Consider the following 13,088-nt stretch of genomic DNA (forward strand, 5'->3'; position numbering starts at 1 on the left):
GAAAGCGTCCGTTCCACAGCGGTGGCACATAAGCAATGCAAATACCATACCATTTTAACCGTACATTTTGCATATAAAACATGCCACTTTTCTCGCAGTATTTTCTGTTGCTTGTTTATGAATTTTACAAATCTGGTATTTTTCAAGTGCTTCCTCACAATAAGTACTTGGACTGGTGAGAGTATAAAATTATAACGCCATTGTCAGCTCAGGGTGGAGACAAACCAGAGGACATTGGGGTGAATCACCGTGCCTCAGTCGAGCCAGACGCGTTTCATGCTCCCGCAAAGTCCGGACCCACTACACGGCAACCCTTGGAGGCTAAGATCAAGTCCTTTTTTTCCTTTGGCCTCTCTGTGCTCCTTGCCTCCCCTTTGTAAGACATCCCCCCCTCCCGTCACCTGGGATGCATGCATCGACTGACCCCTGCAGTGCTGAACAGCAAGCAAGTGAAAATGAGTTGAGTCAACCCCGAGTTTTTCGTGTTTGGGGCCCCATGGAAGTTAACTAATCTGAGTTCATCTTCCTCCCTTAGTTTGGTCACAGCCCGCAAATGCCACACAGCAGTGGTGGGGGGCCGGGGTCCTGTGTAGCATATGCGTGTTCCCTGAAAGCACTGGTTGTGCAGATCTAGTTCTCTCGCTACAAAAAAAAAAAAAAAAAAAAAAAAAAGGAAAGGAAAAAGAAAACATCCCAAATCACACAGTAGTATGAGGCAAAATATCTGATTACAGAGTCTAAAACTGCTTTGTGTATGTAATTTTTGAAGAGAAAAAAATTACAAGCCAGCAGCAACGAAGTGCTTAGTGCAAGATTTCAGTTTCCAACCTTGCAGCTATTACATTTCAATCCGAGCAGCGGGAAGATTCTGCTGATCCTAAGCTGATGAATGTCAAGGAGGAAATGGCTTGTTTCTTCTTTTAGCAGGTGGTTATTGTTTTAAAAATGAAGAGCCTCAAACCTGGCTGCAATCCAAGGCATGTCACATAAGCTTGATCTAGAGATACGCCGTGAGATTCCCCAGCCCCCAAATATTTGATTAGAGCATATGTAAATCGTCCCGTGTTCTTGGCATGGGCTGGGTCAGGAATGACAATGTGGATTATGATGTTCGTATACAATCAAAGGTTATTATTACTTTTTTTTCCCCAAAGGAAGAAAAGTTGTTTAGTCAGGAGATCTGACGCTTCTTGGTATGGCAGATAATTCCTGCCGATGTGCAACGAGGAAATAAACAATGACTAACAGTTCATGAGAGTCTGTAAATATAACTTAGATTTCTTGAAAAGTTAATAGCACAGCTAATACTGAAATATGTAGCTGCTCAAATAACTATTAGTAATTTTCTTTATTGACCCCAATTTCTGAGGGCTATAGCCACGGTCCCTCAGCCCCAAATCAAAAAATTAGATTTGAGAGCCTCAAATATGTATCAAAAGCATTTGTAAACAGAGTGATAGCCAAAATATGAAAGGCACACATTGTCTTCTTGTATAATTAGTTGACAAGAAATTTCCACATCTTATCTACTTATGTGTATTGAATAGCATCCTGAGAAATAAAAAAAAATCGCTGTCGTCTTAAATGCTTAAATTCAAGGGTTTGCAGAAAACAGCCCCATACTCTCACTGATGTCCCTGGCTTGATCCCATGGATCTGGCTGTACAAAGTGGGTGCCTTAACCCCAATCTAAATATAGTTAAAATAATTCTAGGTAATGCTTTTCCGATCATAGTAATAAAGACACACAAGAGACACACATTTACCAAGAAAACAACGCTGCTGTGATTTAACACAATGGAAAAATGGAATTATACGTATTTAATATAATTTGCTATCTGCAGAGAATTGCTGTTTGTCTAGAGAGCAAATCCTGGGGGTGTGGGTGTTTCATGTATATATCTCATGCATGATTGGGATGACAACCAGAAACATGTTTATATCTCAAAGTTGCCAGTTTTTAAAAAAACGCAGGTGAAATCTTTCCAGGTTAGCTCCAGAAGTAGTTAAATTATTGGATTAAAAGTGTTTCTTACTCATAAGAATGAAGAGGGGGAAGGGATAAGAGCAAGTTCAGACAAGAACCAATCTCGCCTGGAGGTAGAAATATATGCAATGCCTCAGAACAGACAATAGAAAACTAATGAGGTAAAAAGTCTGGCATAATTGTGATCTGATTTTCACAGATTAAACTAATGTCAATGAGGAGAAAGGAAGAGTGAATGAGCCGAAATGGCTTTGAGACACCTGCAAATAATTGTGTTTCCAGCCATAGATTGTTCGGGCATTGCTTTAAATGGCGTTTTACAACAGAAGGAGTGGAATGGGGATCCGGAGAGGTGGGATTCCTTGCTCACAACTCCTCCCCATCCCAGAGATCCACCCCTCAGAAGCCCCTGCAGCAACCGTGTCCCAAGAAGGAGCTGCCTACTGACCCCTCTGCCTGCTTTATAAATCCTATAATTTGATTGATATGAAAATAAAATCATTGCAGCTGAAAGCTGCACCCTGGTTTTTAAGAAGAAACATTTCCAGGGGCGCCTGGGTGGCTCAGTCATTAAGCGTCTGCCTTCGGCTTGGGGCGTGATCCCGGAGTTTTGGGATCGAGCCCCGCATAGGGCTCCTCTGCTGGGAGCCTGCTTCTTCCTCTCCCACTCCCCCTGCTTCCCTCTTTCGCTGGTTGTCTCTCTCTCTCTCTGTCAAATAAATAAATAAAATCTTAAAAAAAAAAAAAAAAGAAGAAACATTTCCAGTACTAGTATTTGACAGCACATCTCTATAGTACATGGGTTGCTTTTCTTCACTGAATTCTCAGGGCTATTTTTGATTCGTTCGCTTTATTTGCTCTTTTGGGGTCCTGTCAACCAAGAGAATTCACTGAAAATTTAAGTGAAGAGGCATTTATTTGGGCAATTAGAATTGCAAATCAGAAGCCACAGTTTCAGGTAGAAACTTGAAATGTGTTTGGAGGAAGACAGAGAGGGGGCAGAGGTATATAGGCAAAGACTTTGAGGGTAGTTCTCATTCAGGTCCTCTATGCAAAACAGGGATTGAAACTAGGTTCGCTGGGATTGGTTGAATTAATAAGCAAATGAAGGGTTGAAACTTGTTAGATGGAATTGGTTCCTTTCTGAGTGCAGAGTGCGGGGGAGTCAGGTGTCATGTGAGGAGGAAGCCAAGTCCAGGCTCCGGGCTTGAAGCTGCCTAGAAGGTCTTTAAAAAGTTCACGCCCTCTCCGATGAGGACATGCACAGATTCTGCCTCCCGAATGGCCTCCCGACCCTATTTTAAAAGGAGACTCGCTTAGCTAGGTTTGCTTGTTCTGTTTTAAAATCTCCTTTTACAGGCCTTTCATCAGCTATATCTGGGTCCATATTTTGCTCAGAATTCAATTTAAGTGAGGTCCTCTTGTAAGCAGCTAAATTTTTTTGACAGACAACCCCTTATGAGGGGACATACTCCCATTCCTATGAGCCACACCTATAGAGGGTTATAAACAATTCTCTAAGGACTAGATGAGGTTGGAGGGGAGATAGAATCTATCTAACCAATTAAGACATGAAATCCTTTCCTCTCAACTGGAAACAGCAAAAATGAAATGGTGATCACTGTTAAGACAAATAGACTATTTGGACCCTGGTAATTAATCACTGTTGTGATAGATATGTAGTGAAAATTTTATTTCAAAGTTTAACCATATTCAGCTAAGTGCCTTGATTAGCTTAATGTGACTTCATCTTACCAGAAAACAAATTTGAATTGCCATGGAAATACAATTTGCTTTTACAGGAAGAATCATGATCCAAGCAGGGTAACAAACTCACGTTGACTTTTCCGTGATTTTTTTAAATGTCAGATTTATTGAGCTGTAATTTGCATATAGTAAAATTCCTCCTTTTGAGTATGAGCTTTGACAGACGCATGTCTGTCATGTAACCACTGCCATAACCAAACTACAGCACAGGTCCCCCACTTGCAGAAATTTCCTCCTGCCCCTTTGCAGTCAAGCCCCTCCCTTCTACCTTCAGCCCCTGGCAGCTCATGATCTGTCTCCTGTTCTGTAGTTTTGCCTTTTCTGGAATGTCATGTCAGTGGAATCCTACAACATGCAGCTTTTTCATCTAGCTTTTTTATTTAGTGTAAATGTATTTGAGACTCACGTATGTTGTTGTGTGTGTCAGTAATTCATTTCTTTTTAGTGCTGTATAGTATTCCATGTGGTTGCACTTTTAACACAGGGACACATCTGGGGGCTGATTCTTCCATTTGGGTTATGATGGAGTCAAGGGGAAGCAGAGCTTTTATCTGGTGGCGATGGAAGCTTCTCTACAAATTCTTCTGTGAAAAACCCTTGGACAATACTTTTTAGCCTAGGAGAACCCAACACAAAGGAGCACAATGGTTATATATATGGTCCGTACTTCATACAATTTGGGGGGGGTCAATTCTGAGGAGGAAAGACTGACTGGAACAGAGGTTGATACCAAACTAAGTTTCTAATGGTACCAGGAATTGTTGTTTTTTTTTTTTAATCTTTGCCAATAAATAACTCAACATTTATGGTTTTCTAAAAAAAAAAAAAAAAAGAACGATTTAGAGAAATCAATTGGGGAAAGTTTAAAAGATGATTACATATTCATTGACTGATTAAGATGATACTTTTCAAAATAATAGTGCATAGATTTATCTAATACTTTCTAATATTTAAAACACTTACCACATGTATCATCTCATTTAATTCTCACAGAGACCCCGGGAGGCCAGAGGGGTAGATATTATTACTCATAATTTACAAATGAAGAAGCCAAGAGTCCAAGGTCACAGTGGCTCACTCAAGGTCAAATGATGGGTAATTGTCAGCATTGGCTTAAAAGTCTGAGACTCCTAACTTTCAGCCTAGTGAAAACCAAAAGGACCAAATTCTGAATAATAAATTTAAGCAGAAGTAAATATTGTCAGAGTTAAATATTTAGGGTTGTAGGAACTAAACTCATAGGAAAATTCAACCACGAGTCTCTTGTTATTTCATTAAGATTGGAATTTTTTAAAAAATACAATCTCACCATGTTATTAGGTTAAGCACTTCTAAAACAAACAAGCAAACAACGACGTATTGTAAATTAGACCATTTTGGAATTTGTGCAATTTAAATGGTTGAGTTATTTTATGTTAGGGAAGTGACTGCACAATATTCATTAGCTAATTTTCATGATGTTTTGGTTTTTTTAAAACACATTGGGCCAAATTACACTTTCAGAGATGCCGGCAGAATTTTAATTAACGTAATAGGTCTAATTTCAGTTCTCTGTATAGTGGTTTCCTTTTGATTCAGGGAGGTGTTGAACATTATAATTCCCCCTTTGGCAAGGGAAGAAAATCGGTTTTGCAGGCGAAGTTCTGTACCCACAGTCCAACAGTGGACTGTTCATCACTGATACAGGTTTTATAGGAGTGAAGTCTTGGCCCTGATCATTTGAGCAAGTGGTGGTGAAATGGGTGACAGACACGGTTGTCCCACTGACAGGCTTAGTTATCGGTATTGCCCATCTCCCCACCCCAATCTCTTACCCGGTCTCTTTGTTTGGAGGGGGCGGAAGAGTCGTGGAAAGAACGAAGATCTGAGTATACCAAGTAAGCTTGTTAAAATATTCCCTAGAAAATAGTAAATAGAAAATAACAAAAACAACAATTTTACTGTTTTTATTCATAGGGTAGAATGTTGCACCAAAGCTTTGCAAAGACGTCAGCATTACTTGTCATCGTCCTCCTGGGAGGTAAGTAGTAGTATCTATAAGCCAGGGGTTTATTTAAATTTAGTTTTACATGTGGGTGTATTTTTACTCCAAGAGGTAAATTGACCTGTGTTGTTTTGATGTCTGAGGATTTCAGGGCTTGAGCATCGATATGTCACATCCCACAAATTGCATTCCAGAGTTAGACCCCCAGGGACATAGAGTCACCTTTAACATCTTTGAGCTCTGATCACTTGTCTTGTAGATCTATAGTTGAAGAAGAGGAAACAAATACTAGCAGGAGCAGAGAAGTACTGAATACTTAAGACAAGCAGCTGTTAATTACAAACTGGCAGCCATTTGTATTTTACTAAAAACGTTGATATGCCTCTCAAAGAATTTTTAGGAAGACATTAAACCCCTTTCATCTCCATGTCTGATTCCTACCTTTGCTACCTTCTTTCCCCCAAAGAATGCCTATTCTCCCTTCAGAGCCCTATCGAGGCTCATAAAACCAATAAGATATCTTTTTTGGAGGAAGCCAAAATGTACTTGAAGGAATTAGGGTTGGTCTGGGAGATGCAATGCTGGTGTTATAGCAAATTAGTTCTGTTACATATGAGTAGGATGAGTGTTCTGTATATTGTTCTGCAACAAAATGTACGGGCGTGTGTACACATGTGTACGAATGCAGTACACTTAGTAGAAAGCTGCTTGCACGTGTCAGCAGGTGTTTATCACAGTAATGTGGCAACAAAATAGAAGATTGGCAAGGACAATAGATTTTTCTCTAGAAGCTGTAGATACCAGTACAGTGTAAGATATATTTCTTATATTCAAGCCTGTCTTTTATTTTGTTTACACAACAGAGTTATTATGCTAATTACATGGTAATATGCTGCCCCCGAGGACTTTCTATATTGATAGCATCTACTTGAGGATGCAGATTTGGAGCCAATATGTGATTATTACTATTTCAGAATGATATGATCAGAATGACAGTTTTGCCTTCTTAAGGGAGTCCTCACTGGGCTCTTTACTGCTGAGTGTGGGGTTTAACAATGAATAGGAGGAACAATCCAGGAGAGTTTAGGGGATATTATTTCATGTTGCTTTAAAAGAATGTGGAGCTGGACAACATTTTATACTAAAGAGTCAGGTCTAAGACTGTGTGCACGCGTGTGTATGTGCGTGTGTGTGTGTGTGTGTGTGTGTGTGTGTGTATGCACACAAGTGGGAAGCTCATTCTGATACGTGTGCAACCTCACTAGGGGGAGCTCTTGGCTGGCTGTTCAGAGGCTTGACCATTGTCTGTAGGAGACAATTTTTCTTTGTTTGAAAATTTACAAATCATCAATGAAAATGCCATAGATATAGCGGAGGCTCTGGGGCTAAGTCACTGGCTCCCAGTTCTACCTTCAGGTGGGGATGGTGGTGGGGATGTGTCTGTCCCCCCTGCCTGTTGCCCAATGATTATTTTTCTACGTTCCCATCATGGAACAGATCTGAGAGCTACTGTAAACATTTCTTTTCACCCAGAGATAGTCTTTGCAGCCCATTCCTTCTGAAAGGCTCTCCACTGAAGCTTAGTGGTAACGGTGAAAAAGTTTACATTTACAAAACCTTTTCTTTTCAATATGAACTCCGATCAATTCATTAAATGATGATAGAAACATGATTTGTATGAATGACATGACAGTGCTGGCTTACCAATTGGGAACTTTGTGATTGCAAATGCACCTGATCAGAAAGTCATTGGGAGACAATGATTAGCTGAAGAGACAGAGAAAATATTTGAAAATCTTTATAATGTAATCATTTGGGGAAGGGGGAGGAAAGTGATATGTCAGGCCTAAGGTAATGGTGATACTGACTTGGACAATTTTAGCACAATTTTATTGTCCTTATTCTTCAAATGTTCTCCTTCTTCCCCTTCCCAGCTTTTTTTTCCTTTTTTTTTTTTTTTTTTGTCTTTTTAAATTGGAGGGAAAAAAAAATAAAGCAAAGTGCTTCTTTCCCTACCATGTTCCTTTCCTTTTTTCTCCACTCTAATGACATTTGGCAGGCTCGGCTGTGTAATGCTTGACTGGTTTTATTGTTGTCTGTTCCCAGTGGGGAATAGTTGACACTGCTCTCTGTTTTCAATTGATATCCATTTTCAACAATATTGCTTTCTATTAGATTCCTGCACAGTTTGTGCCAAGCAAACTGAATATTTACTGGGCTGACCTCAAAGCCTTCAAATCAACAAACACTAGAATAAGCAAAATATGCATTTTTAAGATCAAATGTTTTCAAATGCTCCTTTCAAAATTATTATTTTTAAATGCACTGTGAACTGCAGATTAAAGGATATTATATTGCCACGTCTGTCAGCCCATTCTTATTTATTTATTTTCACACATTAAATAATGGGATCAAACATTGAAAGAATAGTTGTATACACTACCTAGGCAAGGTTAAAAGCTGTTCAATTTTTCCATATTTAGCAATCCCTCCTTTTAAGCAATAAAGCATGTTTGCTCATTGCTTTTTAATGTCGACGTTGTTAATAGTATGCTATGGAGCCCAGCAACCGAGTCTGACAAACCAGAAGACAGACAACCTTTCCGAGGCTTCCTCAGTGGTCAGGGGATCTGTGTGTTAGAACTGAGAGGTAAAGATTGAATTTAGCCATAAAGAAAGCCAAATAGTCGGTGAATTCCATGAATTTTTAAATATCTTTCTTTGAATTTGCGAAGCGAAGTTGTCGGGACCTTCATGGTAGGCCCGACTTGCACCACAGTGGTGTGGCTGCAGTTGGCTTGTCGGAGGGAAAGAAGTTTGGTTTGGGGAGATAAGAAAAGGAGTAAAAGGGAGAAAAGGATTGTTTTTATGATAGGCAAGTCAGAAACCATTGCAATACAGTCAAACCTACTCACTTTTCAAAGGGCCTGTCATTCCTTTATACTGAAGTTGAAACAAATCGTAATAGATAGAACGTGTCTGCATAAAGTTCTTGGGTTAGGTTGAAGGCATTATGGGTAATTTAAGCAAAGAAGCCTGCACAGTGAGGCGGACGTTGACTTACATTAAGGACAGCGTGAAGAAATGCCACGGCCAAAATATACATGTTCAAATGATATTTCGACCACCAGACTGTCCTGTTACAGAAGGTAAAACCATCTTACAGGCTCTAACAAGTCCCAGGAAAAGAGCAGTAAGCCAGATTTCCCATTTACAAAGGTTTCTCCCTCTCCCGCTTCTTTCTTTTTTTCCTTCCTTTCTTTCGTAAATATTAAGTATCCGCATTAGCAGCCTCATTTCTTTTCAGGCAGAGACCAGTTTCCCTGTTATCATGTCTCACCCAGACCACCTGCCAGCCACTTGGTGCCCAACACTCTCCATACATCTCCTTTACCCCCCCAACAACCCCATGCGCTGACCCCTTTATTTTACTACTTCTTCAAGTATCTGTGTATTACGGTTGAGACTCCCCAGAGCCTTCAACGATCATCTGCCGTTGGAAATATCTTACTCAGAAACTGTGGTCCAGGGGAGAAGGGGCAGGCCTGGCCCGCAGTGGCCTGGGCCTGATGGGCCGGGTGGTCCTGGGAAAACCCCTTACTCAGCTTTATTTTTCACCATCTGTGTCTCAGTTTTTCTATTTGTAAACCAGGCATAATTAAAACTGCCCACTGGGCCTTTCACAGGCCTGTTGGGAGGATTAGCAAGCGGAGGCAAAGTTTCCTTAGGTCTTTGAAAGAGAGGTGTTACAAGAAATTCAAGGCAGGAGGCTTTTATGCAAGGCGTTGTCTGCATTTACGTGTAAACCTCCATTTTTTTGAAATTAAATATGCTGTTCTTTGGCTCTAATGAGGAGGAGCACGATTAATCAGTAGGATCTCAATCAAAAATACAATTTTCATGGATGTCAGGAATGCCTGGAAGCTCGTGACCAGTATGGAACTAACCTAATGGGCCTGATGTGACCTTGGGGGTTCTGGATGGGTGTTCAGCAAACTTGGGTTCCAATCGAATGCGGTCACTAAGCAGCTGTGTCAACCCTGGCAGGTGATTTCCCTCCCCCAGCTTCCTCACTTGCAAAAATATCGCCCTTTCTGATCACCTCAAGGGGAATAAAACTAAAGTATATGTGAAAGCATTTAAAATGATACCAAGCATTATTTGCATGTAATGTGTGCTATTGGTGATTTTTGAAAATGGGACGAAATAGTCCCAAACTTTCTTCTCTGGCTAATTGCAGTTGCATTAAAACAATGCAAGATGGATTATTTAAAGAGTAAAAAACCTCATTCTCCCCATTGTTCTTTATCCAGCATTTTGGCATTAAATTTTGTTTATCTTCCTGGTTGAGTATTACAACAGCTACAAGACAGCTATTTCTCCAAATGCTTTGTTCCTAAAAAGTACCCTCAGATGGAAGACGCATTTCATTCTTGCAGAAAATATATATGACTTGTGACCCCAGAGTGTTTTCTCTGCTGAAGCTTGTCCGGGAATCTGCAGATAAAATACACAGTGTGCTAGCTGCATGAATGATTTTTTTAGGGTCCCCTGCACCATCTTAACATTCTCACATCTATGACCATATTTCCCAAGTGGTATCAGACTTCAATTATGCTTTACTTGATTTTTCCCCTTTCCAAATGCAAATGATTATTTATCAAAGCAGTGAACATACAGATGACAAAAGAAAGAAGATCGATTTCATTGAGATCTGTTGCTTTGGAGAATATTTCATTTAAATTGGATTAGTAAGATGGAACTTCCATTTTTTTCTCTCTGTGAGTTGCAGAGCCAGCCTTGGGAAGTAGACTTGAAGCAAGGTCACCTGGGAAGATTGACAGCCCAAAGAACCTGGGGTCATCTTGGTGATGGCTCCTGTAGGTACGTGGGTGTTACTTATTGTAAAGAAGAAAGGCCTTAGGCAAGGACATAAAGGGTGGGAGAAATGATAGGGTGTCCCCTTAATTAGGTAAAATGGGGTTAAAATGAGTTTCTCTATCCTAGAAGGGGAGAAAAGACAAAAAACCACCATGGTTTTGCTTTTTGTTTTTAAAAGCAGACTAAGACAAAGTGGGGAGAGAGAGGCAATTCTATGCCATTTCTCTCCCCTTCCTTTTCCTATGCCATGAGCCTCCATCATTCCAGTTTGTCCGAGTGTAGGGATCACTCTAAGGCACGAGGCTTATTTCCATGACAGGTCTTGGAAGGGTTTAGAATTCCCACATTTCCCCATCAGAACCTGTGAGGCGTCCGCGGCCCGTGGCCCGGAGCATTCTACGATGTGCTAGGAAGCTCTGTGGCCTGGACGCCGTGGAGCCCAGTGGTAGACGTAGCCAGAGATGAAGGCCGTGGGTGCAGAGGTGGCATTCTGGGGGCTCCGAATGGAGGTGTGCGCTGTGATAGAGGTGGGGGTTAGAGCAGAAGTCAGGAGGTCAGGGAATTGGCGCCGGAGGGAGCCCGCTTATATGTCATGCTAATTAAGGTGAATAACTTCACCGTCGGAAGCTCTGGTTCTACATCTCCAAAAAGAGTTAAGGAAAAGGGTTACCTTTAGCCATGTTGGAGGAAACAAGTGAGATGGTATATGTAAAAAACGTTTTGTCCAAATTATCAAATACTGTGCAAACACAAAGGCCTGTTGGGATTGAATGTGACGTTGGCACAGCTCCGGAAGCAGAGGGGGCAGCCTGCTGGGATCTTCTGAAGTTTGCAGGCACGGCACCCCTCCCCTGTCCTGGGTCATCAGGCTCGTCTGTGGGTATCTGGGCTGCGAGGCTCTTCCCAGCACCCCTTGGTGGGTGCTGACCTCACTGGGAGCCCCCTTTTAGTAAGGGGAGAACTGTGAGCACCGAACTCATGCAAAAAGCTGTTTAGGGATATAGAACTTTCTGGATATAATCTCAGAACCTTAGCCTCAGGAAAGTGGCCCTGCAGAGCACACCATTCGTGAATTGACTTGAGGAGAAAGAGGCGAACCTTAAAGCATCTTCACAAAAGCAGGAAATATTATCAGCCCAGACACAGACACAGTAAAGACGTAGTTCTAGCATCTGCAATTGGTTGGATTTCATAAAATGAAGAAAATCAAACCAGAGGCCTGTTTGTGGAGTTGAGGCATGATTGTATTTTTTGTTTTCTTAACTAAATAAATCCATCAGTTGACAAAGAGGAGAGAGTAGTGGATTCGACAGAGAAGCTATGATTGAAGACTGGAAGGCAGGGTCAGCTAGAGACGCATTGATCACAGTCTCATTAGTCCTGGAACAGAAACAAAAATGAATTTGAAATGTGGGAAGGGGGTGGGGGAGGAGGGAAAAGGGACCAGAGGGAAATATGGGTACATTTTCCAACGGTGTGATTCATAACACACGGATGAACTCAGACACTGAGATACAATTCATCGGTAAATTCCTGACAGATACGTGAGCCATGGTAAAATGTTTCTATCATCCCACCCCACCCTCTTTCTCCTTATCTTTCTAATAAAGCACCCTGAAATAATACCTACTGCATAGAAAAGGGGTTCTATTCCTGTAAGGATTAGTAATGTTGCCAGACTGCAGAATATATTTCCAAGTAAGATCAGATACAGTAAGGGCGCTGAGAGAGACGGGCAATTGGAGAGCTTGGGAGGCTATTACTATTGACAAGTCATTTCTCTAATTTGGATATTAAGAAGCCTATATTCACCGTAAAAGAGATCTATAAAAGAGCCGATTGTGTATTTCATTAAATTGGGAGTGAAGCTGATCAGAAAATTTCATATTTGGAGAAGCAGAATAATTGGCACGAAATTAAAGTAACTGTTATGAAAACCTTAAATTTGGTCTTCAAGGCCTTCATCAGCTGCCCCACTGTCCTGTTGTCAAACTGCATCCCTCATTATTTTTCATTTGCTTAGAAAATTTTAGTTTTATTTCTCACACGAATCTTCCTTTTCCTGCCCACCACGTTTTTTCTCTGCCCACACGTTTCCTGCGCCTGCCTCGTTGGTTCTCTTTTATTCTAGTCCCCTGACATCCTTCAAGATCTGGTGGGAAGCTTTCTTAGGTCTCCTTGAGGAATTCTAGGGTTCAGGGGAGCCTATTAATGAATACTTATCTTCCCCACCTGAGTTCTTTTTTTTTTTTTTTTAAGATTTTATTTATTTATTTGACAGAGGGAGAGACAGCCAGCAAGAGAGGGAACACGGGCAGGGGGAGTGGGAGAGGAAGAAGCAGGCTCCTAGCAGAGGAGCCTGATGTGGGGCTCAATCCCAGGACCCTGAGATCATGCCCTGAGCCGAAGGCAGACGCTTAACGACTGAGCCACCCGGGTGCCCCCCACCTGAGATCTGAACCAGTTGAG

The 13,088-nt window shown here is 41.2% G+C and overlaps 1 protein-coding gene across 9 annotated transcripts in view; it reads left to right on the top strand.

Moving 5' to 3' along the window:
* LOC123797886 (uncharacterized) overlaps positions 1-13,088 on the top strand; it is a 297,452-nt gene that overhangs the window by 167,248 nt on the left and 117,116 nt on the right. For 8 of the 9 annotated variants that reach the window (XR_015725794.1, XR_015725795.1, XM_087864735.1 and 5 more), the window contains 2 exons: positions 5,711-5,774; positions 10,525-10,622. Coding sequence is in view for 7 of the 9 variants with exons in the window: in XM_087864735.1 (XP_087720861.1) it covers positions 5,711-5,774; positions 10,525-10,622 (162 nt within the window). In the remaining 2 variants the exon portion in view is untranslated. The remainder of the gene's footprint in view (positions 1-5,710; positions 5,775-10,524; positions 10,623-13,088) is intronic. The other variant, XM_087864737.1, reaches the window with a different exon arrangement.

This window comes from Ursus americanus, chromosome 9 (genome assembly GCF_024610735.1).
Source record: "Ursus americanus isolate L20-20 chromosome 9, mUrsAme1.1.p, whole genome shotgun sequence".
In the NCBI taxonomy this organism is placed as follows: domain Eukaryota; kingdom Metazoa; phylum Chordata; class Mammalia; order Carnivora; family Ursidae; genus Ursus; species Ursus americanus.